General features: G+C 54.9%; 1 protein-coding gene and 1 pseudogene across 1 annotated transcript; both read right to left on the reverse strand.

Annotated features, from left to right (window-relative positions):
* Positions 1–25: 25 nt before the first annotated feature.
* Positions 26–11594, reverse strand: LOC132479233 (polyunsaturated fatty acid lipoxygenase ALOX15B-like; annotated as a pseudogene).
* Positions 10830–21388, reverse strand: LOC132478391 (polyunsaturated fatty acid lipoxygenase ALOX15B-like). Its single transcript, XM_060081544.1, has 14 exons — positions 21158–21388; positions 20854–21076; positions 20502–20583; positions 17341–17463; positions 16945–17048; positions 15493–15665; positions 15109–15255; positions 14805–15008; positions 13693–13779; positions 13142–13311; positions 12832–12953; positions 12634–12734; positions 12386–12556; positions 10830–11973 (listed from the first exon to the last, which is right to left on the reverse strand). The coding sequence occupies exons 1-14, from the start codon at positions 21302–21304 to the stop codon at positions 11794–11796; spliced, it is 2034 nt and encodes a 677-aa protein (XP_059937527.1). The 5' UTR covers positions 21305–21388; the 3' UTR covers positions 10830–11793.
* Positions 21389–26638: the final 5250 nt, after the last annotated feature.

Consider the following 26638-nt stretch of genomic DNA (forward strand, 5'->3'; position numbering starts at 1 on the left):
CCTCCTGTTTTCCAGTAAAATCACTTCAAACACAAGCGCTGGCTCTGTCTATGCGCACAGGCCGGCATTTCCTGGGGGCGCCGGCCGGCCCTGCTGCCGGGTGCACGCCGGGGTTGGGTCGTGCAGTGCGCTCACACGGCGATGTTTTTCTCCACCACTGCCGTCGGGTCCAAGTACGCATAGGGCAGCGCCAGGCGCCGGTTCCGCTCCGGATGTCCCGGGAGATCTGGACCAGGCGGCTCTGGAAGACGACAGATCTCTTCCCAGGGGCCTCCTCGGTGAAGCGCTCACCTGGGTAGGTGCCCAGGCGCCGGCCGCTGGGAACAGCAGGAGAGAAGTCTGGGACCCCTGCCCCACAATGCCTCGGCCCCATCTTTCAACCCAAAGCGATTCTGATCCACCTTAAGTCCCCTGGGACCCAGACCACCAGAAAATTCACCCAAGGACACAGACCACCACCCAAGCCCCACCCACCTAGGAACCTCGACCACCCAAGACCCATCCAACTTGAAACATAAACCACCCATCCATCCAGGCAAAAGACCACCCTAAACCCAGCCTACCCAGACTTCCCAAGCCATGATCCCTTTGAGACACAGACCATGCTAATTTCCACCGACTAGGAGCCCTAAACCACAACCCCAGCAGCTACGTCACTCCAGGCCCTGCCCACAGAGGAGCCCAGCCTGCTAAGTGCCCCCGGCAAGTAACCCATTGTCCCCAGGAGCCCTACCTCACCCCACCCCCACCCTGGGCCTTCTTCACAGTGTCCTTGGTTTCATCACTGACGCCCCAGAAGAGCACAAGGGCATGGCACGTGGTGTTGACCTCAGGGAATGAGGCCACCAGGCTTGTCTGGCCTTTGGAGGGAGGTGGGGGGTGCGGTGCGGGGAGCCGCATGGTTGGGGGAGTGTTAGGCATCCAGGAACTGAAATCAAACTGACCCCCCCACACTCAGTAGGCACAGGGCTGCCAGGGCTCCGGCTAGGCCCGCTTCTCCCATGACCTGGCTTGTGCCCCCGAAGTCTGGGACAGCCTTACCTGGCCACTGCTGATGGCAGCATGTTAGGCTGAGCAGCTGAAGATGGTCACGGTGAGATACCCGATGAGGCCAGCGCGGCTGTCCAGGCTGGAAGGGACCCCTGGATGGGGAGGAGGGAACAGAGCTGAAACCCGAGGCCTGCTGCCCTGGGGAAGTGGGGTCTCCAGGGTGGCAGACAGGGATGGACACCTCACCTGAGCTCACTCGGCTTAGAAATCCCTCCTGGAAGATCTCCCTGACCCAGGCCTGCAGCGCCAAGTCCCTGCTCATGGCACAGCTGTCGGGGTAGTAGATGCCAACAACATTGGACACCGAGCTGGGGGTCCAGGAGTACGTGGTGACTAACAGCTGGGAGCCTGTGCTGCCCAGGGGTGTGGGTTGGACGAGGCCACTGAGACCTGCTGCCCCAAAAGAAGGAAACGGAGGCCAGAGAAGGAAAATGGCTGACTACACATTGTATGAACCGCCCAGCTAAGCTTCAAACCTAGAGGCCTTGGTCTCCACCAGGGGCCTGAGAGTCACGGTTGGTTTGCAGATGTGTTTTGATTAGCTACCAAGGTTTTTTGTTTCTGTTTCAAGTTGAATCCATGGCGAACATTGAAATATTAGAAAATGACTGGTTTCTCTCGAACAATCTAAAGCTCTGGCTGTAGTCATAGCTGGGTTGCCATTGTCGTCATCCGGCAAGCATGAGTTGTCCACTGGCCACAGTCTCTGTCCACCCTCTTTCCTGCTTGCGGGCCCCGCAGGCACTGGCATTCCAGTCTTCTGGGCCACATCAAGCCACAGAGAAGGATTAGACACCAGGCCCCTCTGTGTTGGGACTGGGCTGGTGGGGTCCATCTCCCCCACTGGTTCCCAAAAGGCAGATCTGGGCCTGCCTTGCTCACCATGGCATCCAGCCCCAGCCACGGCAGGGCTCGTGGTCCATTGCTAAGCAGAGTTCTGACACAGGCAGCTCCAGCTATGGGTGTCCATTGCGGGGAGTCCCTGAGGACTTCAAAGGGAGGTAGGCATGAGCTGGGCTTGAGGAAGGGGCAGTGTTTGGATAGGGAGAGAGGGAGAATTGGGGTGCCTGGCCTCCCTAGGTTCCATGTAAGCTGAGGAAGAAGAGTGGGAAGGGGGCAGACTCCAGGGATGAGACGCTATGTGAAACTTTCATTCCATGTGACAAAAAGTGGAGCCACATGAGGCTCATGAGCAGAGCTATCATAGAGCCCAGTACCCGAGGAAGGTCGTTATGCTGGATAAGGGCAGGGATGGGGACCCACAAGGGGGCCAGACATCGAGAACACCTGGCCACCAGGGTGGAGGCCAGAGGTATGTCCCAAGGAAGTCTCCGGCGAGGGAGATTTAGAAGGAAGGTCTAGAGACATGGAGGCTGTCTTTGGGGGGAATAATAATAATGGCTAATGCTCAAAGAGTGTGTCCTATTCACCTGAGATCCGGGCTAAGGGCTTTACATTTAATCTTGATAATAACCTTTGAGGTAGGTCTCTTGTCAGCCCCGTTTTCAGATGAAGAAACAGACACAGAGAGGTTAACTGACTTGCCCAAAGTCACACAGCTGGGAAGGAAGAAGAGGAGACACGACAGGGCTGCGAGACAGCAGTGTGTTTGGGGAGAAGGCGGGAGGAAGTTGAAGACCAAGCCAAGAGAGATGTAGCCGAGGGTGAGGCCTGGAGCCCTCAGGCCCCGGGGAGCTTCACCTCTCTGTGGCTGCCCAGATCCAGAGCGCAACGTCTCAGTAGTAGTAGTGGACAAGGTCCTGAACTTCTCAGTCAGCCAGCTGGTGGGGCAGGCAGAGGGAGCGGTAGGTGACAGCCTCCAGCCCTTTGGCCATCAGCTCCAGGCTGTCCACCCGTCCCAGTGACGTCACCGGTAATGAGCAGAGAGCCCCACGCTGCCAGGAGCAAGGGGCTCAGGACCAAATCTCAGCCCCTTCCTGACCCCCTCTGTCAACTACCAGGATCCCAGGCAGCGCCCTGACCTGGTTGATGAGCTTTCCTGGTGCAAAGAGCCCAGTGCAGGCCTGGATGTTGGTGTGGAAGGTGTAGCAGAATTGAGGAATGAGGAGCTGGGGAGAACCAGAGTCCAAGGTTAGATGAGGCAGCCCCAGGTCCCCCATGGCTCCAGGCACTGAGAGGAGGGGTCCTCCTTACCTTGAAGATGGGGTGGCACATGGGCAGCTGCCACGGCCCAGAGAGAGAAAAGCCCTCCATCACAAAGTGGGTTCGAAGCAGATGTGTGACCATTTCGTGCACGAGGAACTCTGAATGTTGCACCCAGGTCTTGGCCAGGAGCTAGTCCACAGCCAAGTCACTGGGCAGGAAGATGGGGCTGTCTGGGCCAGGTGTCTGAGAGAGCTGGGGTCGGGGGCACAGGGGAGGGGGGTGTCAGGCAGAAACTGGGTGCAGAAAGTGTGACCCATCACCATGTCCATGCGGCCAAATCACATGGTCCGCTCCCTTACTAGCTGTGTGTCCTTGGGAACGTTAATTAACCACTTTGTGACTCGGGTTCTTTATCTGTAAAATAAGGTTGATGATAATAATCCCTTTCTCATTGGGTTGCTCTGAGGATTAAATGAGTTAATGCCAGTGAAGCAGCATCAGGAGGGGAAAACTTTTCAGTCATCCTGAGCAGACGATATTACCCCCCATCCCTCCCAGGGCTCTGCCTTGTTGACCTGCAAGGCAAGGGCAGCAGGGGCCACCAGGGCGCTGGCACAGCAGGGCTGGGGGGCAGCCACAAGCTGGGGCTGCCCATTAATGATGCCGGGGCAGAGGCCTGAGAGGATGGCGTGGTCCACCGGGTACGGAGAGCCCCTCTAGGGGAGGAGAGGATGGGAAGGAGGGCTAGATAGGGAGCAGCCCTGTGCAGTCCTGGGAAGCGGAGGGAGGAAGGGGGAGTTACTCTGCATCCGCAAGTACGTAACTTAAAGGAACCTCATTCCCTGGAGCCAGTGGGGCATTCCAGCCCAGGGCCGCCTTCTGGTTCCAAAAAAAGAGACCCCTGCCTGAGAGTTGGAGGTGCTTCTGCTGTGGCCAGGCCGGAGCTTCAAGGACAGACAGGGAGAGGAGGGAGCCCTGCTGGAGGACGGGACCTTGGGATGCGGAAGGCGCACTCCTGGGGTTAGGGCACCTCTCATACCAGTAGCCCAGAGAAGGGGGACATGGCAGCTCTGGGGAGCGCCTAGCTGACCAGCTGGAAGGCATCCTCAGTAACCATGACAATCGAATTTCTGAGCTGTGGGGTCCTGCCAAATGCAGGGAGCCTGGCCAAGCACCAGGAGACAGCATTCCACACTGGGCCCTGCCCCCTCAGTCTTTGCCCTCGCAGAACAGTGCCCCTCCCTCCAGTGATGAGCAGGAGGCTTTGACTCAGAGGGCTGGCTGAGCTAGCCGGGAGAGGAGTGGGAGGGGGTGAGGGGCAGCCAGGCTGCGTGGAAGAGCAGGGGTCTGGGGGACTGTGAGCCAGGGCGTCGGGGCTCCTGAAGGCACTGGGAGGGGAGGGAAGGTTGGCTGGACTCCTGCACTCCTCACCTCTAGCTCAGCCTGAAGACTGGTCCCAGGGCCCAGCACAGGAGTCACCATGGCATCAGTGACAGGGAAGTTCTTTGGGAGGTGGTGACGGCGTCAGATCAGGACCAGGTTGAGGCCATTCAGGAACTAGTGGGCAAAGAAAGTGTCCTACCAGTGCTCAAACACGTACTCTGCAGGGGGTGGGTGTGGAGAGGGTCATCCTGGTGCCCAGGGACCCAAGTCCCCTGCCTCCAACACTGCCACGGCTCTGAGGACCCGGATCTCCAGCTTCCCAGCAGTGTCACTTCTGGATGCTCCTTTTCCCCACCCCAACTAGACGGATGACTCTACTAGTGAGCAGTTTCTCAGAAAACAAGGGATCAGAATTGGGGCTCTGCCTGAGCAGTCACCCACTCCTTCAGCCCCACCCACTTCTGGGGAAGCCTTGGGTGCTCTGTGATGTGCACTGACTGCATTTGGGATTTGAGTAGAATTTGAGAAAATCAGAAGAGTGAAGAATGCTGGTTACCAGCAGTTCCCATCCTTCTAGCCCATCCGTTTTGGCTTCTGAACTATGGGGGTCCTTCGAATTCCCTGTGAAAATTAAAACTCACCAGGCCCACGTCCTATTCTCCTGCACCTTTCCTACGGGACAGTCTGGCTAATTTTTTAAACCAGAATGATCATTCAGAAAAGAGTTGTCGGGGCTTCCCTGGCGGCGCAGTGGTTGGGAGTCCGCCTGCCGATGCAGGGGACACGGGTTCATGTCCTGGTCCGGGAAGATCCCACATGCCGCGGAGCGGCTGGGCCCGTGAGCCATGGCCGCTGAGCCTGCGCATCCGGAGCCTGTGCTCCGCAGCGGGAGGGGCCACAACAGTGAGAGGCCCACGTACTGCAAAAAAAAAAAAAAAAGAAAAAAAAAAAGAAAAGAGTTGTCACCACCTTGGGGTGTGGCACCAGTGCTAGTGGTTTCAACTTGTATGGTTTGGAACCCACAGTGAGCCCAGGGTGACATGGATACTGGAGAGTGGCAACTCCTGAATCCTTTGACTTAGTTTGGTTTTCAAGCCTGCATGCAAGGCACAAGGCTCCAACCAAGTAGGTGGCAAGTTGAAAGGAAAAAGTCTTTCTGCTTTGGGTGTTTTTTCCTAATGGCTAAGGATATTCATGGGACGGGTGTTTCCAGTTGTTCAAAACAACTCAGGGTTGGGGACAGTTTGAAGATGTAGTTATGAAGTCAGAGGAGGGGGATGACCAGCAAACAGACCCACAGGACAGAGGTTGCAGCCTGTCAGAGATGGTGAAGATGGAGGAGGTGGCTGGGAAGTGTTCGCACTTGCCTTGACAAAGCAGTGGAGTTCTTAGAACTTACTTGCTGGCCTTTCTTGCTGAAGCCCTGATGGGTGAGAATGGCTCTGAGAACAGTGGGCCTTAGCCCATCCCAAGGGAGGACATTTGGGACGGGCATCCTCCCTGGGTCCCTCAGCCCCCATGACCAGTTCTTCCCACACAGAGGCCAACCTCCCCCCAGGTGACAAAAATTGTGCCTTCTCAGGGCACAAAGGAGGTTCCGTGAAGAACAGGGAGAGAACGGGCAGCAGTGCAGGATGAGTCCTGTGATTTCCAGAATGTTCTCATTCTAGCCCCCTGGCTCTCAGTCCTACACAGTGACCCCTCCAGACCCTCTGGCCCCGCTGCAGCCTCCTCGCCCTCCCAGCCCAGACCTGACACGGGTGATTTGGGGAAGATGAAGGTGCGTTGGATTTCGTCCAGGCTCTTCTAGGGCCGCTGGCTGTCCAGCAGCCCCTTCAGCTTCAGGGTGATGTTCCTGCAGAAAGACAGAATGGGAGGGCCTGGGAGGGAAATGGGGTGATGTCCGGAAGGTCTTGGGTCAGGCAGGCAGGCTCACGGGGAGATGAAGCAGACGTTCTGGTTGATTTCTTTGGTGACTAAGCAGCGCAGGTTGGGATCAAGCTCCTTGAGGTTTTCAGCATCCAGCCAGTGGGGTATTCCCGGGAAAGACTCACTCCACTTGTAAAGGGCAGAGGTGGAGATGGCAGTGAGGCGCTCGTGGCTGGACCACACCCTTCGGGACTGGAAGGGGTAACAGGGGCTGGGCTCCTGGGCCTGGTTGTGCACGGAGGGCTTTGGGACTGGAAGCTCAGGAGGGGGGCCCATCCCTGGACTTGGGGCTCCTCACATGTGTGCTGTTCTTGGTCAGATCTGAGGCTCAGCTGACCTCAGCAAGCAGGAGCGAGGAGCCCCTCTGTCGCCAGAAAACTAAGAAGTGGGGATTCTAGGGGCTGCCAGCCTCAAGTCCCCCTGGGCTGCTCACTGGTATTTCTGCTGCTTCTCCGTACTCTCTGCCTGGTGCTGGCGTAGAGCAGAGGGTGGCTGTCCTGCCAGATGACTTTGGCTGGGGGAGGGAAGAAGTTAAGAGGGGGACCTGGCCCCAATCCTCAGCACCCCAGCCTCTCCCCCTTCTCACCTTAGGCCTGGGGTGGGACAGCTCTGGACTGGAGCATCAGCCTGCCACTGGCCTCTCCGTCTGTTCTACCTCTTCCTTGAGGGATGGAGAAGCCCCTGCCCCTCCTGCTTGATCGAAGGCAGATCCTCCCTCAGCTAGCTGCAGTCTGCCCCCTCCCAGTCGTTGAGCCCAGCTCCACAGCTGAGGCCAGTGGGGGGTCAAAGAGCAGAGCTGGAGGGAAGAGAAGGGGGTGCTAGCCATTTCCATGCCCCTGCTCTATGGGGCCCCAGCTGCCTTGTCTCGCCTTCGCTTCACAATCCCGGTCTTTTCCCATCAGCCCCTCCCCCTCCTCCCACCCAGTGGCCACGCCAGCGCACCTGTGCCCTCCCCTGGCCCAAGACCACACTAGCCTCCCTCGACCCCAGCCCGTCCGCCTCTCACCTGTCCCCTCCCGCAGCACCAGGCTCCCCGATCCCTCCAGCCACCGGTAGCAGGGGAAGCCGAGGGGGGCGCCCTGGGGCGGGGTGCGCTGGAACCGGCGGCAGAACCAGGCTTCCGGGGCTAAGGGTCCGAGGGGGCAGGGCAGCGCCGGGGCGCCTTGTGCACGTGTAGCAGCAGCACTGGGCCCACGTCCTGAGGGGGACGTCACCTCGAAGTCCTCCTCTTGGTGGTGGGGAGGGAGAAGGCTCATTGGGGATGGGGTGGGGGTTAGAGTGCGAGGGGGCCGGCCAGCACCGCACTCACCGCGCCGCGGCTGGAGTCCTTCCCCAGGTCGTCCAGGCGCAGGGCCGGGCTCTCGCCCGCGGGTCCCACCAGGCTCACCGACACGTTGTCTCAGGTTCCCGAGCCCAGGAAGGAGCCGGTGGCCACACGCACCCTGTACTTGCGCCTGACCTGCAGTCGAGGGGTCCGAGGTGTCGCAGGGCACGAGGCGGGGTTGCGGGGATTGACAGCCGTCGGGGCGGGCGCTTCCGTGGGGACCCTTGTGCGCGAGGCTGGGGCCCCAGTGGCCTGTGCCTAACTGGCGTCTCCCCCGGCGCTGCGCGACCCCACGGCCCGCAGGCTAACCGCAGCTCCTTTCGCTGTGGCCTCGGCGGGCCTCCGCTTCTCCGCACCCGCGTCTGCTTTTGGCTCCTCCCGGTGACGCCGACCCCTCCCACCTCCTCTGCGCCGCCGCCGTCCACGCCCAGCCCTGGAGGGGGAGGTCCCGTAAACCACTCTCGGGAGCGGACCCTGAGCCACTACGTGTCCTCCCGTGCCAGCCTAGTCCTCTCTCCATTTCTGCGCCTGTGGCCTCCATCCCTACCCTCAGCGTTTTCTCGGTGGGGGCGTGATCTGTTCCCCATCCTCCCTGTGTAGTGGTCCAAGGCCTCTGGGAAGTCCAGCATGGATGGTGGAGAGAAGCAGGGGCGCACAAAGGTAGAGAGGAGGCTGGAAGAGGACCCGACAATGAGGGAAGAAGGGACACAGGCTCAAGGCACTGCAAGGGTGGGACATGGAGCCCCTGCTTCCAGCCGGTCGAAGTACAATTTTCAAAAAATATTTAAAACATGATTCATACAAATTAGAATGAACATAAGTCAAAGTCGAATGACTGCGGTCATTCAACTCAGCAAGGTGGTAATGCCGGTTCCAAGAACAGTTGAGGAGCTGCTCTTTGTAGGCAATTTTATAAAGGATGTTAGGATAGAATTGCTAGCTAATGTTCCACACGGCAATAAACTACCACCTTTGGGGTTATCTTTTTTTTACTGAACAGAAATCATTTGCATCTCTACTAGACGCAAGTTACATGAACTTCACATAGACTGAGGTCTTTATTAACAATAAATAGCAAAATCAAGCAATGATATATTCTTCTAGAAAACTAAATATCCTTGAAAGGACAGGCAGTTGTCCTCTTGGTCAGTTTGGGATATTTTTTTCTTAATAAGGCTGTTCTGTGTATATCAGGCAATCAAATAACTGTCTTGGGCTTTCCTGGTGGCGCAGTGGTTGAGAGTCCGCCTGCTGATGCAGGGGACACGGGTTCGTGCCCCGGTCCGGGAAGATCCCACATGCCGCGGAGTGGCTGGGCCCGTGAGCCATGGCCGCTGAGCCTGCGTGTCTGAAGCCTGTGCTCCGCAATGGGAGAGGCCACAGCAGTGAGAGGCCCGCGTACCGCAAAAAAAAAAAAAGATGTCTTTTCCTTGGATTCCTGTCTCTCTCTCTTGCTCTCAATTTAAAGTCCCCACTCCCTTAGCTTTTGTTTTTGTTTGTTTATTTGTTTTTAACCATAAGAAGGATCATACCATGCTAATCATTTTGTGACTCATTTTCCACCTACATAACAGTACATCATGGATTTTTTTTCCATGTCAGCATTTAAGGATTGACTTTATTACCAGTTACATTATTTTTCTTAGTAGGATTATTTCCTAAAGTTCTAAAAGTTTCTTTCCCATTATAAGTAATATTGCATAGAACATCGTAAACATTGTAAACATTATTGTAAACGTTAGATTTTAAAGTTTGATTGAGACTTCCAAGAGTTCTCCTCAAACCTACATTGTCACACTGTTTTGCCAGGGCCCTGTGGCTTCACACACTTGACCCTTGACCATTCACATTCTCACCATGGGTTACTTGTCTTCAATTTTTATGCCTGGGGCTTCCCTTGTGGCGCAGCGGTTAAGAATCTGCCTGCTACTGCAGGGGACACAGGTTCGATCCCTGGTCCATGAAGATCCCACACGCCACAACTACTGAGCTTGTGCTCTGAGCCCACGAGCCACAGCTACTGAAGCCCGCACACCTAGAGCCTGTGCTCCGCAACAAGAGAAGCCACCGCAATGAGAAGCCCGTGCACCGCAACGAAGAGTAGCCCCTGCTCGCAGCAACTAGAGGAAGTCCGCACGCAGCAACAAAGACCCAAGGCAGCCCCCCCAAAAAATAAATAAATAAACAATTAAAAATTTATTTGTTTATTTGGCTGTACTGGGTCTCAGTTGCGGCACATGGGATCTTCAGTTGCGGCATGCAGGATCTAGTTCCCTGACCAGGGATCGAACCCAGGCCCACTGCATTGGGAACGTGGAGTCTTACCACTGGACCATCAGGGAAGTCCCTTAACCCTTTTTTTAATCCCTCAAGGCACACAGTTTCTTTTCCATAAACTCCTTTATTGCTTCAGTTTGCAGGAATTGTTTTAAATCAAAGAAGTTTGACAGCTATATATCTCTGAATCATTTCAGGTTACACTGAATCTCAATAAAGAATGAACAGTGCCAGTGCTGCGTGCTGGGCGTCGTTGCCCTTTCTGAAGTGTTGTTCTGTTTATTTCAGTGGCCATGTTTGTGCGGTTATTCAAATATATATTGCATCTGTTTGCAGTGTTTTATAAAAATTAGTGAAACTGAAAAACCAAAGCTCTGCTGCCTGCAATATGAGACAAATGGAAATCACCAGGTGAATTCAAGGGGACACATTTTTGGCTTTATTGGATGCTCATTGAGTCAGAACAAGAAAAAAGAAAAACAGGGGCCTCCCTGGTGGCGCAAGTGGTTGAGAGTCCGCCTGCCGATGCAGGGGATACGGGTTCGTGCCCCGGTCTGGGAGGATCCCATATGCCGCGGAGCGGCTGGGCCCGTGAGCCATGGCCACTGAGCCTGCGCGTCCGGAGCCTGCGCGTCCGGAGCCTGCGCGTCCGGAGCCTGTGCTCCGCAACGGGGGAGGCCACAACAGTGAGAGGCCCGCATACCGCAAAAAAAAAAAAAAAAAAAAAAGAAAAAAGAAAAACAGAATTAAAGAATGTGTATGAAATGTTGGAATTCTGCCACTGAGAATTGAATCTAGAAGGCAATCTATGATTAATGATATATTCCCTAAGTCTCAGGAAATGGAAACTGTTTTATAATATGCAAGGCTCCTGTCTAACTTTGGGGTATATTTTTATTTTTTATTTTATTTATTTATTTTTGGCTGCATTGGGTCTTTGTTGGTGCGCGTGGGCTTTCTCTAGTTGCGGCGAGCGGGGGCTACTCTTCGTTGCAGTGCATGGGCTTCTCATTGCGGTGGCTACTCTTGTTGTGAAGCATGGGCTCTTGGCATGTGGGCTCCCGTAATTGTAGCACACGGGCTTAGTTGCTCCACCGCACATGGGCTCTTCCCGGACCAGGGCTCGAACCTGTGTCCCCTGCATTGGCAGGCGGTTTCTTAACCACCGAGCCACAGGGGAAGTCCTGGGGTATGTTTTTTTTTAGAAAGCATATGTGGGCACTGCCTGCAAGTCCCCGGCAGTAGGTCTTCCTTCTGCCCTGCTTCCCATGGCCCTTTCTCAGTGGGTTGTTCATTTTCAAGTTGGGACCATAGGTCACCATCAACCTCTCGAGCAGTTTTCAGGCGGGCCACACCTTGTGCTGCTGGACAGTCTGGAAGAGGGCTGCCCTTGAGCCGCATGACCATTAGGTCCAATCAGTTGTGGTCAGTGGGATCGGGGGCAGGACTGTGTTCCCCCTATGGTACCTTTCCAGGGGGCTGTGGGTGTGCAGGCACTTTGAGGCTTGGAGTCTTCAAAAGGCATCGTGGTGCCGTCCAATGAGCTTTTATTCTCTGGGGGTTTTTTTGTTTCTGTTTTGCGGTGTATCGGGGATGAGTTACACCAGACCCAGCAGGGGCATATGGGGGCCTGGTTTTCTGGGGAGTCCTTTTCTCTGGGTGGCAGGTAGCCTAGAGCTATGGGGTCAAAGGGATGTCATGTGGGGCCCTTTTCCCCAGGGGATTTAGATGGAGACGCTGTTCTCGATGTTGGGAGGGTCCAGGTAGGTGTAGGGCAGCTCCAGGTCCTGGTTTCGCTCCTGGATGTCTCGCGAGATCTGAGCCAGGCGGCTCTGGAAGGCCGCGATGCTCCAGCACGGGGCTGCCTCCGTGAAGTGCTCGTCCGGGTAGGTGCCCAGGGGCCGCTGGGAACCAAACACAAGGCTGGATGAAGGGGCTGCTTTGCAGCCGGGACCCGCCTTAGCCATCCACCCTGGAGGACCTGAAGCAGCCTACGACTGAGCCTCATCCGTGCCCCCTCCCCCTGAACAGTGATGATTACTGCAGGCAGCTCTCGGGGATGAAAGCTCAAGTCAGAGTTTTAAAGGGGGCGGCCTCACTGGAACATATCACACGTTGCCCTTGCAGCTAAGGGTGACTCTGCATCATCTCATTTGGCCATTTGACCCTCCTTGTGAGATGTCCAATGCCCTTGTGTCCCCCTGGGAAGACTCACCGGGGTCTGATGGCACAGTGGGGTGTGGGTCTGGGAGGGTAAACAGTGTCGCCTCCCTTACCCCAGGGCTGGCCTGGTCTGGCTCCCAGCCCCACACTCACTCTGTCTCCAGGCTCCTTGCTCAGCACCCAGAGGGCAATGATGACATCACATGTGGCATTGACTGGTGGGAGGGTGGCTATGAGCCTCTCCAGGCTTGCCTGGCCTTTAGAGGTGGGCGGTGGCAGCTGCATGGTAGGTGGCAGGTTGGGCATCCAGGCACTGAAGTCAAACTGAAGGCCGAGAGGGCGGAGTGAGGCTAGGAGCCCGGCCCCCTCCGTCCTGCCACCCTGGCATTGACTCTTCTCACCTGCCCTGTACCGACAGCGGAATGCTTGGCCGAGCAGGTGAATATCACCATGGTGATGTACTGTATCAGGGCTTCCCGTGTCCCCAGGGAGGAGGGTACACCTGCAGGGAGAGCTGGGCTGGGAACGGGGCTACCAGGGTCCTGAGGACAATGCCGCAGAGGCCTGAGGGTAGGACCTAAGAACGGAGGTCCCCCTACCTGAGCTCTCCCGGCCTAGGAAGCCCTCGGAGAAGATCTCCCACACCCAGGCCTGGAGTTCACTGTCATCGCGGACAGACTCATCACTCAGGTAGTAGATGCCGATCATTTCGGAGACAAAGCTGCAAGGTGCACGGGGTTCCACCCCAGCTGTGAACCCCGACCCTCTCTGAGGAGTGCCCCCGCCTGGTCCCAGTGCTATTAATGTCCGGCCCTCCTCCTGGTGGACGACTCCCTGGGCCTTCCTTCTCCTTCCCAGTCTTCCTTTCTGTCCCCCAAGGCCCCAGCTCTCTGGGGCTGGCCCTCTCACCATTCCACTGCACCCCAGACCTGCATCCCATCATCCCGGTAGTAGTAGTCTGGGATGTCTTCAACCCCTCGGGCCCGGATATCCTCAGGCAGACACAGGACGGAATAGTTCAGCTGTTCCATGTACCTCTGTATCAGCTCAGAGAAACCTTCAATGCCAAGGCCTGTGGACTGGGAAATGGGACTCCTGGGTACCACAACCCTTGCCCCAGAAGCAGGAGGTAACAGTGGTTGGGGAGACAGGGCCACTCCCACCCCAAGACCCCAGATTCTATTTATTTATTTATTTATTTTTTGCGGTACACGGGCCTCTCACTGTTGTGGCCTCTCCCGTTGCGGAGCACAGGCTCCGGACGCGCAGGGTCAGCGGCCATGGCTCACGGGCCCAGCCATTCCGCGGCATGTGGGATCCTACCGGACCGGGGCACGAACCCGTGTCCCCTGCAACGGCGGGCGGACTCTCAACCACTGTGCCACCAGGGAAGCCCAAGTCCCCAGATTCTTTACACGGAAGGAATATCCCATCCCCACCCTCCCTAAAGCAGTCTTTACCTTGTCCACCACCTTCCCGGGGGCAATGAGTAGCTCACGGGCCAGCGTGTTGATGTGCAGGGTGTACCGTGTGTGTGGGATCAGAAGCTGTAAGGGCCAGAGAAGGCAGAGCTGGGCGAAGCCTGGGTCTCTGTGGTCCCAGACCTCCCCCCATAGAGGAACCCAGTCCTGTCAATCACGCATGGAAAGAGATGACAGGGACAAGGGGGGCAGCCTGGGATAGGGATCAGGGCTGCAGGCGCAGTGATGGGGGCTAAGGTCCACCAGCATCCTGTTCTGTGACCTTGAGCATGTGCCTTCCTCTCTCTGGGCACCAGATCACCGGGCAGATGAGAGGGCTGATCTGGATAGCACTATCCAGCTCTGGCCTCATGTGATTTCCTAACCCCAGACAGGCAAAGCACCATGATAACCAGGGCCTGCGGGCCTGGCAATGTGAAATGGTCCCCTAGAGACCACGTCTGAGTGCCAGGCCCTGGGAGCTGTAGATTGTCAGAAAGAATCAGCCTGGATTGAAGAGGACAGAGTCGGGCCTGCATCCAGGGTCCAGGAGACTGTCTAAGGAAGAATCAGAAAATGTGAGCAGCTGTGGACCCCTCATCTTCACAGAGGAGATGCTCCAGGTCCCTGGAGGAAATGAATCTGGGCCATCTGAAGGCTTAGCAGAGCCCACCTTAGAGACACGGGTCTCCCTCCCAGGGCTCCCCACCCTGCAGCTATCTGCAGAAAACCTGTTGGTCAAAGCCATGTTCACGCTTTGGCATCTGTCAGCCCCAGGTCTCTCCTTTCCTAGGAGCTGGGCTTCTGTGACGGCTGTTGTCTTGAGCTCCCCTAAGAAGAGAATCTCTCTGGGGCATAGCCTGATCTCACATGCGGTCCTCTCCCTCGTGCCTGTCCCCATCACCTCACCCCAGCTCAGGGCCTGCTGCAAAGCAGCCTCTCAGGGGAATTGTGCAGGGAGATGCTGCTGAGGCAGAATGGGGGCTCAGCATCTCAGCCTGGAAGGACAAGGCCACGTGGGGACAGGCGGCATAGAACCCCGAAGGGCAGGCCAAGGTGCAGGGACCTGCAGGCTTGGGGCACAGTCCGGGTCATCTTGCTGGGCCACTGACCTTGAAGAGTGGGTGGCAGTGAGGCAGCTGGCGCAGCGTAGCCAGGGTGAAGACCTCGGTCACCAGGTGTACCTGTAACAGGTGTGTGAGGGCCTCGTGGATGGAGAACTCAGCATTGCGCACCCACGTCTTGGCCAGCAGCCAGTCCCACTTGTCGTCGCTGGGCAGAAAGATGGGGCTGTCGGGCCCAGGGGTCTGGCTGAGCTATAGGAGAGGCCAGTGGGGAGAGGCAGCCTTGAGTGTCTGCCAACCATTTAGTCAGACCTCTCCCTGCCCCTGCCCTGTCGCCTGCCCGGCTGCTGACCTGGATGGCGAGGGGCAGCAGGGGCCCACACCCTGGGCGCTGGTATAGCAGGGTCATCGGGGCCGCGGAGAACTGAGGCCTCCCATTAATGACATTGGTGCGGATGCCAGAGAGGATGCCGTGATCCACCAGGAACAAGGACCCTTTCTGTGGGAGAGAGAAGGGGAGCCAGGGCTACCAACTGGCTTTCTAAAGGCAGAAGGTGGGGAGTATGGGGGTGGGGAGAGGATTCAGGGCCAGGAGACTGTGCACGGGAGAGGGTGTTCTTGGCACGTAGCACACAGTAGGTCCTTAACAAATGTGAGTGCTGTTCCTCTCCAGTAGGGGATGGGCCCAAAGCACTGAGATGGGGGTGCGCAGAGCCAGGACTCCTGTGCCCCTCACCTCCAGCTCAGCCTGCAGACTCGTCCCGGGGCCCAACACTGGGGCCACCATGGCATCAGTGACAGGGAAGTTCTTTGGGAGGTGGCGACAGCGGCGGATCAGGACTGGGTTGAGGCCATTCAGGAACTGGTAGGCAAAGAAGGCATCCTCCTGCCAGTGCTCAAACACGTACTCTGCAGGGGGGCAGGGGAGATGGGACCAGTCACCCCAGCGCCCAGGGGTCTCCCCCTGAGCGCCATTGTGGAGTTTCTCCTGCATCCATCCTGTGCTCCCCTCTCTTCTCATGCAGTACTTCTCAGGATGGCCTCTTCTGACCCCTTGGCTTCAGTTCACCAAACAGCAAATCTCAGTCCCCAGCCCACCAGTCCCACCATCTACTTGCCATCTCCAACCCCATGACTCAAACACATAATGTCGGAGGCCTGCTCTAGCCCAGTCCCCACCACATTGCCTGGCAGACCAGGAATGGCACCTTCATCCACTGGATTGCAGGTGGCAGAGCCCGGAGTCCTCTTGGCAGCTCCCCCCGTCCTCCGCCCATCAGGTCCCACTGATTCTCCATCCTCAGTAGCTCTTGGTCCACACGCCCACTCCACCTCTGCTGTCACTGCCTCGCTGAGGATTCCATCCTCTGCTGACCACAGCCAGAGCCTCCTAACTGGTCCTCCTGCTTCCACGCCTGTCCCCTAACAGCCCACTCCCCACAGCACATCTGGCCACAGTACTCCCCAGCTGGCAGCTGGTTGAAGCTCCCACTGCACTTAGGAAAGGCCCGAGCTCCTGCCACGGCCTCCACAGTCCTGCACGGCCCAGGGCCCATGCACCTCTCCTGCTTCGCCTCCTGTCTTCCTGCCCTGGCTCAATCCCCTTTGGCCACAGCAGCATCTTTCCCCTCAAAGGTCTCCACTCCTTCCATCTTCAGGGCCTTTACGTGCACCGGACCACCCCCACCCCGAATCTGAAGCACTCTCTGCCCTCACACACCATGCCTGGAGCTGTTGACACCTGCCCAACTTTGAGGTCTCAGCATAAAAGTCACCTCTGTAGAGAGTTCCCTAGCTGGACTAGGCCAGGTCCCCCTTTTACACACTCTCACTGGAGCTGATGCACAGGTTTCATAAGTGAAACTCATTATTTGCCTTTGAGCCTAATGTCCACTTGTCTGCTCAACTGGGAGCCCTGTGGGGACAAGGACTGTGTCCCCAGCCCCTAAGCAAGTGTCTCATGTGTAGTAGCCCAACAAGTGTCTGATGGATACAAGGCATTAGAAGGTCAGAGATGCCCCCACTACACATCCTTTTCTGTGTCTGAGGAGAAAGTAAGGTCTAGTGAGAGTCAGGGGTCTGCCCAGGGTCACACAGTGAACTGGCGCTTGGTTTTCTGAGATTCCTGGCAGCCAGGAGAGCTGATACCCCCGGGAAGTGGTCTGGAGCCCCGGCTGGAGCTCCTTACCCACGGCTGGGGTCTTCCGGAAGTTGAACACACTTCTCATCTCCTCCAGACTCTTCCAGAGCCCCTTGTGGTCCAGCAGCCCTTTGAGTTTCAGATCTGCCAACCTGCCAGAAGATGTGAAGGGTGGGGAGAGGGAGGCAAGAGGCCCTGGGAGACCCGCCCGCGTTGGCTAAGCTTATCCCTCCTGGGCTCCTGAGCCAGCCTCCGGGGCCGGGGTAGTCACTGCCCCTGAGGTCATCCTCACCTTGTTGGAATAGGTGGTGAGCAGAGGCCGTGCCCTGGGCGGGGCCGTGTGACCCACATCCCTTATGGTGGGGGAGCTGAGTGGGGGAGGGCAGAAGGCAGGGGTACCAGTACATCTGAGGCCCAGGGGCAGGAGAGGGTGGGCATCCTCACATTGAGCTGCCTCGCAGGTAGAAGGTGATGTTCTTTGCCAGAGAGTATTTGATGTTGAGGTCCAGGTTTTTTACGGTCTCCTCATTGAAGCAGTGAGGCCAGCCTGGGATGTAAGTCTTCCAGCTGGAGGGAGGAGCAGGAAGGCAGCCAGCAAGAAGCCTCAGGGAAACCACTGACTAGGGAGAGGGAGTGGCAGAGCCCTTGGAGGCCCTGGTCAGGGCCAGCCCCCTTCCACAAGCAGGGGTCTTCTCGGGTCTGCCCTTCCCCTCCACCCTCAAGGCCGCAGGGAGAGCTGCCATGTTCCCACAGCCATGTTCTCCCCTGGTCAGTTGATTGGTCCAGGGTTGGACACCTGGCCAGAGCAAGGCCAATCAGAATCCTTCCCAGGGAATTGGAGATTGGGGCTGGACCAGAGGTCATCTCTCTCTGGATATCTGGGTTATAGCATGTAAACACCAGGACTGGGAGACTTCCCTGGTGGCGAAGTGGTGAAGAGTCTGTGCTTCCAATGCAAGGGGCCCAGGTTCCATCCCTGGTCAGGGAACTAGATCCCATGTGCGTGCCGCAGCTAAGAGTTTACCTGCAGCAACTAAGAAGACTGCCTTCCGCAACTAAGACTGGGTGCAACCAAATAAATAAATAAATTTTAAAAAATAATTAAAAATAAAGGAGTTGCTATATTAAAAAAAGGCCCTTTTCCACTGTGTGGACTGGGAACCAAAGAAAGCTGTTCTGCAGGGAGAGAGGAAAGTGAAGCCAGAGAGAGGAGCATCTAGGGGGCTCCAGAGACAGGGGGAGAGTCACCCTGGCTTCTGGCCCGTAAGATCTGGCTACGCTTCCAGCCCTCACTTCTGTGACCTGTTGATGCATTCCCATTTTTTCTGTCTGCTAGCTGGAGTCTGTTACTGTTCTTGCAACCACAAAATTCCTGACTAACACAGATGCATCACAGAGGGGAGGTTGTCCTGAAGGTGGGAACACAGGAAGGCGTCAGTTGCCTTTGGCAGGCATCCCATGGAGAGACACTTCAGCCTCCAAAGCTTGGGAGAGCCCAGAAATGTACTCTGGCCTGGCCTAAAGAGATTTAGCATCTCTAAATCCCTTTATCCAGCAAGCAACACAGCCTGAAGACCTTTAGGTGAAATGGTAAAATCATGTCCCTGCAAAGCTGAGGACCCCCAGCCAGTCGTCCTCTCATTCCCTCCCTCATTCATTCTTTGGTTCATTCCGTCATTGCCTTTGGGTCTGGAGAGGCAACTTCAGAGAACAATTTGCAGTTGAAGTACACTGCCACCAGGTGGTGGCCAAACCCTGCTTCTCAAACTTTAATGCACAAAAACTTAGTTCCCCCAGGGATCTTGGTAGAATGCAGATTCTCATCAAGTAGGTTTGGGGTGGGTGGCCCAAGACCCTACATTTCTAACAAGCTCCCAGGTGATGCCGACCCTGTGGATGTGAGACCTCACTCTGAGTATTGATCATTGGTTCTTCCTAATGACACAAATCAGCCTGGTATTCTTAGTTCCTTTTGCAGAAGAAAATAAGGATCAAAAATGTTAACTAATTTGCTTAAGATTTCACAGCTCCTTTCGGCAGGGCCTAGGCTGGCCTTGTGTCTCCTGACTCCTGCGTCCTTGTTTTGCCAAGAAAGGAAGAAAGGCCACTCCACAGACACAGCTCCCTCCATCTGTTCCCTCACCTGGGGCTGCTGTTGGCAGATTAGGCACCGTGGTTTTCTCCGGGATGTAATGAATACAACACACGTGGAATCACCAGGAGCCAAACAAGCCTGCAGCTGCTGCGCCCCCAGAGACCTAACGCACAAGCCTGCAGCCCGCGCTTCAGACAGCAGCCCAGTTGGCCAGACCATGACCTTTTGAACATGTGCTTCCGAGTGTGGTCCCTGGCTTTCTGCCTTAGGAGTCCTCGCCAGCGACCCAGAAAGACTCCAGCAAGAGTGAGGCATTTAAAAGCAGTGGGTTTCGGGGGCCTCCCTGGTGGCGCAGCGGTTGAGAGTCCACCTGCTGATGCAGGGGACACGGGTTCGTGCCCTCTCCGCAGAGTGGCTGGGCAGCATGAGCCATGGCCGCTGATCCTGTGTGTCCGGAGCCTGTGCTCCGCAACAGAGGAGGCCACAACAGGGAGAGGCCCGCGTACCGCAAAAAAAATAAATAAATAAATAAAATAAAAGCAGTGGGTTTCAAACTTTAGTGGGCATGAGTCATCTGGAAGGCTTGTTAAAACAATATTGCTAGCGGAACTTCCCTGGTGGCTTGGGTTTGATCCCCGGTCAGGCGCAGCCAAAACAAACAAACAAACAAAAAAAAACCCCAATATTGCTAGCAACAAGGATTTACTGTTATCGCACAGGGAATTATATATCCAGTGTCAACTACAATTTGGCACTTGCCATCCTCCTCTACAAGGACTAAATCATGTGTTGCTGCAGTTGCTGACTTTCAACTCCCAAAGGAGTTCAGGGTGGAGGGCAAAAATGAGGCATTCTGTGCTCTGGGAAAAAACGGGCAGAACAGGTTTTCAGACAGATATGATTTTATGCGCCCAAATCTTGTATCTCCTCATATCCAGAAAAGCACTAAAATCCTTCATGGTGACGACTGCTCTTCGTGACTAGCAGAAACCTTCTGCCAAAGAAAATATGTGCTCGATTGCAAGTGCTGCGCCTTCATCAAAATCACATACGTACTGACTTTCCCCACTACCTCTGTGGAGCAGTTTCTCAGAGATCTCTGAAATGCCGTCTCCTGGGCTGTAGCCCTCATTTTGCCCCAAATAAAACTTAACCCACAACTGTCATGTTGTGCATTTTTATTAAGCTGACACCAGTATCTTGTAATAACGTATAGTGGAATATAATCTGCAAATAAACAAAAAACCCAAATCACGCTGCTGTACACCTGAAATGGACACAACATTGTAAATCAACTAGACTTCAGTTAAAAACACCAACACCCCTCACCCTCAATATCTGATTCAGTAGCTATGAGGTGGGTCTGAGAAACTGTATTTCTAACGAGTTCCTGGAGATGCTGTGATTGGAGGACCAGGCAGGGACTTCAGGCTGCGTCAACACCAGCAGAACGAGGCTGACCCTCATCCCCTCGGCAACCCGCCCCCCACCTCGGTAGCCCCCTCCTCACCTGTACGTCTCCCGCCTGGCTTGCAGCTCCTCCTGTCGCTGCTGCTGGAGGGTGGGGTGGTGGTCCTCGCAGGAGATCTTCGCTGTGGGAGCAGCGGAGCAGGTGGGAAGGGCAGAGGAAGCCCCCTGACCTCCGGCCCCAGCCGCTCTCCCCTCCTCTCCAGCCACCCTTTACCAGATCCCCTGCCTCCATAAGTAGTTTCTCCCACACCAGACTGCCACCCCTCCATCCCCCAAACTCCCCAGCTCCCCTCCCCTGTCCCTCCCCCTCGGCCACACCGGCTCACCTCTCTACACCCCTTGCCCTTCCCCCCAACACACCAGCCCCCTCCTCCCTCCTGTGTCCCCCTCACCTGTCCCCTCCCGCAGCACCAGGCTCCCCTGGTCCTCCAGCCACTGGTAGCAGGGGAAGCGGAGGGGGGCGCCCTGGGGTGGCGTGAGCTGGAACCAGCGGCAGAACCAGGCGTCCGAGGCCAGGGGCCAGAAGGGACGGAGCAGCGCGGGGGGAGTCTTGTGCACGCGCAGCAGCAGCACCCGGCCCACGTCCTGGGGGCACGTCACCTCGAAGTCCTCCTCCTGGGGGGCATGTTTAGTATCCTAGAGCACCGTCTCTCCTGCTCCTTCCTCCGCCGCCCCCCACCCCCACCCCACACTCACAGCGCCCGCGGCGAACTCTTTGCCGAAATGGTCCAGGGGCAGTGGCAGGGTCTCTCCTTCGGTCCCCACGATGATGACAGACATTTTGTCCCACGTGCCAGCCCCGAAGGCCTCCCCAGTGGATACCCTCACCCTGAACTCAGCCATGGTGACAGCTGGAGTCTGGCTCTCTCCTGCTCATTCGACGCGACTGCACAGCCCAGACGCTCACGCCCAGGGACAGGCACCGCCCCACCCTGGCCAGGCCTTGTGGAGGCAACTCTGAGTTCCCACGGGGCCCATCACCACCCCCAAAAGCAAGCGCTGGCTCGGGGCAGAGAGGGCGTGGCTGAGGCAGGAAGGGAGGGATGCAGATGGGGGTTGGGGTGCTCTGGGACGTGAGGGACTGGGCGTCCTGAGGTTTGGGAAACAGAACATTTCAGTGATGGGTGGGGCAGGAGGGAGTTGGGATCCAGTGGAGTTCATGGGTTCATTTGTCCCCCTCCTAGTTTCTTTGCCTCCTTAGCCTTTAAAAGCCTATGCAGGACCAACTCCCCACTTTCTACAAGTCTTCTTGGTCTGCCTTCATTATTTTATTTGATTCATGAATAATTTTGAGAACCTGCTCTGTGCCAGGTATTATGTTGGGTGCTGTGAGTATGGCCCCAGGCAAGGCCCAGTCTTTGCCCTTTTGCAGGTTAAAACTCAAGTGTGAGGACTTCCCTGGTGGCACAGTGGTTAAGAATCCGCCTGCCAATGCAGGGGACACAGGTTTGAGCCCTGGTCCGGGAAGATCCCACATGCCGCGGAGCAACTAAGCCCGTGCGCCACAGCTACTGAGCCTGTGCTCTAGAGCCCGTGAGCCACAACTACTGAGCCCATGTGCCACAACTACTGAAGCCCGCGTGCCTAGAGCCCGTGTGCCACAACAAGAGAAGCCACCGCAATGAGAAGCCTGTGCACTACAGCTACTGAGCAACTAAGCCCGTGCACCACAGCTACTGAGCCTGCGCTTTAGAGCCCGTGAACCACAACTACTGAAGCCCGAATGCCTAGAGCCTGTGCTCCACAAGAGAAGCCATCGCAATGAAGAGTAGCCGCTGCTCGCTGCAATGAGCGAAAGCCCGTGCACAGCAACAGAGACCCAGTGCAGCCAAAAATAAATAAATAAATTTATTTTTTTTTAAAAATTGGGGGATGAGGTGATGGTGGAGGCTCTGGCCCCATTCGCTGGATGGCCCCAAGTATGTTGGCAGTCAAGTACCCACCCCCCCGCCCCGCCTCAACCCTCACCCTCTGGTAAGACTGGAAGGTGTCTCTCTAGAGGAACGGACCAGCCCAAGTGTCATGTGGGGTTCCCCAATGAAATGGCTCTGCCAATTAAGCTCGCCAGTTGATAAGTCCTGTTCACACAGTTTCCAATCAGTTTTTCTTGCCTCATTTTTAAAAACGAATGAATGGCCAAGGATGACCCGACCTTCAAGGAAGGCTTCCTTCTAAAAGACAAGGACAAAAACAAAACTGAAGGGGCAGATAATTCAGGGAACAGAAGATTTCAAAGAAATCGTAATTTGGATCCTCGGAGAGAGGAGATCATGTGGCTATAGAAAATATACCCATTGTTTGTATAAAAATATACCCAATTTTACCCATTGTTTCTGGGTAAAAAGTTTGGATTTTATAGATCATCCATTTCATAAACTGTGGTAAAATACACATAACATGGGGGCTTCCCTGGTGGCACAGTGGTTGAGAGTCCGCCTGCCGATGCAGGAGGTACATTTGCGCTTGGTCGTGCTGGGGAGGTTGCAGCTCTCCAGGTACCTGAGGAAGCACCAGAGGACATGAGGGCAGCGCCTGGGCGGGGCGGGGCCGGGGCCCAAGCTGTCCAGGCAGTTGATCTGCTGGTAGGAGCAACTGGAGGCTTCTTTCCGCTCAGCCTCCTCAGGAGCCAAGGCTAGTGGGGCCTGGATCGGAGCAGGTGCCACCTCCAACTCTGGGTCTGCGGATTGGCAGGGAAGGGCCTTGGCCTTGAATGTGCCTGTAGCTGGGCCGAGGAGAGAAGAGCTCCTCTGGGTTGGGCTGAGGGTCGTGGGACCCGCCCCGCCCCAGGCCTCACTCCTCACCCACACCCTCACCTACTCACCAGGGACGCAGGGCCGGGGCAGAGGGCGGGCCTGGGACTCAATAAAAAGCTGCTGCCCCTGATGCTTCACCAGGTGCGCATCCTTACAGATCTGCTGGAAGGACACCTGTGGGGCAGGGCAGTGGGCAGCATTGGGGAGGCGTGGCCAGCCTGGGGAGCCCAGGGCGTAGCGCAAGAAAAAGGCCCCAGGGCTTCCCTGGTGGCGCAGTGGTTGAGAGTGCGCCTGCCGGTGCGGGGGACATGAGTTCGTGCCCTGGTCCGGGAAGATCCCACATGCCGTGGAGCGGCTGGGCCCGTGAGCCATGGCCGCTGAGCCTGCGCGTCTGGAGCCTGTGCTCCACAACGGGAGAGGCCACCATGGTGAGAGGCCCGCGTACTGCAAAAAACAAAACAAAAAACCCCCCACATAACATAAAATGTACCATTCTGAGAATTTTCAAGTGCACAGTTCAGATGGTACATTCACAGTACAGTCAAATATTGATACATTCACTTCGGTGTACAACCATCACCACCTCCAGAAAAAGTTCATCTCCAGAACATTTACATCATCCCAAACTGAAACTCTGTGCCTATTAAACAGTAAACCCACAGATGGTGGAGCAGGAAGACGCTGAGCTCACTTCCACCGCTTCACCAAAATTACAACTATTTACAGAGCAACCATCCACGAGAATGACCTGAAGACTAGCAGAAAAGACTTCCCACGACTACAGAGATAAAGAAGGAACCACAATGAGATGGGAAGGAGGGTGGAGATGTGGTACAGTCAAGACCAACACCCCTGGTAGGTGACCCACAATGACAGAATAACCACAATTGCAGAGGTTCTAAAGTCACATCAACACCAAATTGGTACTTTCTCCCTGATATAATCAGGGCTGAAAGGAGAATTGATTTGTGATGGAATGTTAGTTAAACCTGTGAACCTGAACTTTCCAGGATCCTTCGTAAAGCAGGGCTGCTCAGAATGAGGCAGTTAACCATTCACATATGTGTTAAAGAGGCCAATTCCCCAGACCCTTGCACCAGGGAGGCAGGATCTCCAGATATTCAACTTGGGAAATATACATTTTAAATAGGCACACAGGGCGATTCTTCTTCAGAACCGCTGCCCTTGAGCATTTAAATATTTGTTTACATTCTGGCTGACAGCTCAAGATGATCTGAGCTGGCAGGGTCTTCTGGGAGCTGTCATCTAACCCTTCAAGATATAGATGAAGAAATCAGAGCCCTGACTGGGGAAGGAAATTACTCAATGTTTAAAAATGTCAATCAGATCTCATGCTCCCCTGCTTTGAACCCCTGAATGATTTGCCTCCTGCCTCTCTTTCTTTTTCCTCCCTCCCTCCCTTTTTCTTTCCTCTCTTCCTTCTTTCCTGTCTCCTTTTTCTTTCTTTTAAATTCTAAAAATTTTGGTCAAAGATGTAGATGCGCATGATTTAAAGAGACAGGTCTAATAGAGAACAGACTTGTGGTTGCCAAGGGGGAGGGGATTGGGAGAGGGATGGAGTGGGAGGTTGGGGTTAGCAGATGTAAGCTATTATACATAGACTGGATCAACAAAAAGGTCCTACTGTATAGCACAGAGAACTGTATTCACTATCTTATGATGGACCATAATGGAAAAGAATATTTAAAAAGTGTATATATATATATATATATATATATATGCATCTGAATCTCTTTGCTGTACAGCAGAAATTAACACAACATAGTAAATCAACTATGATTCAATTAAAAAAAAAAGAGAGACAGACAGGTCTATAAATTTCTCACCAACAATAGTGGTTCCCTTCACCTCTCCTGCTATCTTCCTCTCATCACAGACAAAAACTTTCATCTCTTTAGTTAATAATCTTGGTATTTACTGCCGCATCTCAACATAGCATGCATGTATTGTTTATGTTGATTTTTCAGTTTTAGGCAGACATTGGCTCCCCAATCTGGAGGACAAGATGGCATTCTCTTTCCTAGGCTTGTTCCTAAGACACAAACTTTCCTCATCTCCTATCCTTCCAATAGCGTTTCACTAGGACTAGGCAAACCAGTACTTAGTCTTTACATGATTTTGATTATGTACATCTATTCATAGGGGAGCTTTAGAGTGTACTGTAATTATTGTTTTCCTTTCCTACAAAACCTTTTGCTGCTGTTCATGATAATAGCTTTATATTTGTTATTATTTGTCCAGTGTTCTCTACACCTTTATTAATTTCACCATTCATCTAGATCCCTCTCACTATGCTGGGGCACATCAGATACTCCCAGGTTATCTCCAGTCTGCACTGTTGGCCCTCTAGCCTGCTCCTTAGCTGTCATCCTGGGCTCTTGCTTCCCCACAGTCCTTGGGATTCCTTTCCATGGAGCACGCCCTTCAATAGCTACTTCAGAAAGGGTACACGGGAGGGAGGAGCAGTTTTTAAGACCCTGCATGTCTGGAAATGTCTAAAATCTATCTACACACTTGAATGATAATGTGGAAATAATTTTTGTTCGGAACTTTGAGAGGACTGTCTCACGGGAAACAAGGTTGCTGTAAAGAAACCTGAAGTCATTTGGGTTCCTGGTTCTTTTCCTAGGACCTGCTATTCCCTCCAGAAGCTTTCTGGATCTTCTCTTTGCCCCAGGTGTTCTGTAACTTCACAATCTTGCACCACGACGTGACCTACTTTTGTTAACTATGCAGTGCTCTCAGTCAAAAACACAAAGAATGATTTACTTTCTGATGATTTTGCAGCTTGGGCTGGAGTCCCTCACACAGCTACATTCACTTGGGAGATAGGCTAATGATGGAGTATCCAAATGGGCTCAGCCACTCCTGTGTCAATGGCTGGGGGCTGGCCCGGCATCTCTCTCTCCACGTGGTCGCCCATCATTCAGTAATCCTGCCTGAGCTTCACTACATGGTGCCTGCATCCCAAGAAGCCCAAAGCCGTAATTTCCAGACCTCTTAAGGCCTGGAATTCAGACACATTCTGTTGGTCAAAGCAAGTCACAGATCAGCTCAGAGTCAACGTGGGAACACCTTTTTTTTTTTGGCTGCACCACATGGCTTGCAGATCAACTGGCGCCCTTGGCAGTGAAAGTGCGGAGTCCTAGCCACTGGCACCAGGGAATTCCCCACAACACCATTAAGGAAAACAAAAAAATCCCTTTATAGCCACTTTTAATGGAGTTTGGGGAGGGGGCAAAACCCAATGTTTGTGTTCAATCTAGTTTTTTTAAATTTTTTTTTTATACAGCAGGTTCTTATTAGTTACCTATTTTATACATATTAGTGTATATATGTCAATCCCAATCTCTCAGTTCATCCCACCACCAACCCCCGACCCCGGCTTTTCCCCCTTGGTGTC

This window comes from Mesoplodon densirostris, chromosome 18, assembly GCF_025265405.1.
Source record: "Mesoplodon densirostris isolate mMesDen1 chromosome 18, mMesDen1 primary haplotype, whole genome shotgun sequence".
Lineage (NCBI taxonomy): Eukaryota > Metazoa > Chordata > Mammalia > Artiodactyla > Ziphiidae > Mesoplodon > Mesoplodon densirostris.

What these genes read in the sequence shown, in the direction of transcription:
- LOC132478391 (XM_060081544.1), bottom strand. Translation starts at nt 21,304, where the DNA reads ATGGCTGAGTTCAGGGTGAGGGTATCCACTGGGGAGGCCTTCGGGGCT. An exon ending in TGCTGCCCCTCGCCATCCAG is followed by an intron (nt 15,009 to 15,108) that starts GTCAGCAGCCGG and finishes CCTCTCCTATAG; the next exon opens with CTCAGCCAGACCCCTGGGCC. An exon ending in ACTGCCACCCACTCTTCAAG is followed by an intron (nt 13,780 to 14,804) that starts GTCAGTGGCCCA and finishes TGGCCCTTACAG; the next exon opens with CTTCTGATCCCACACACACG.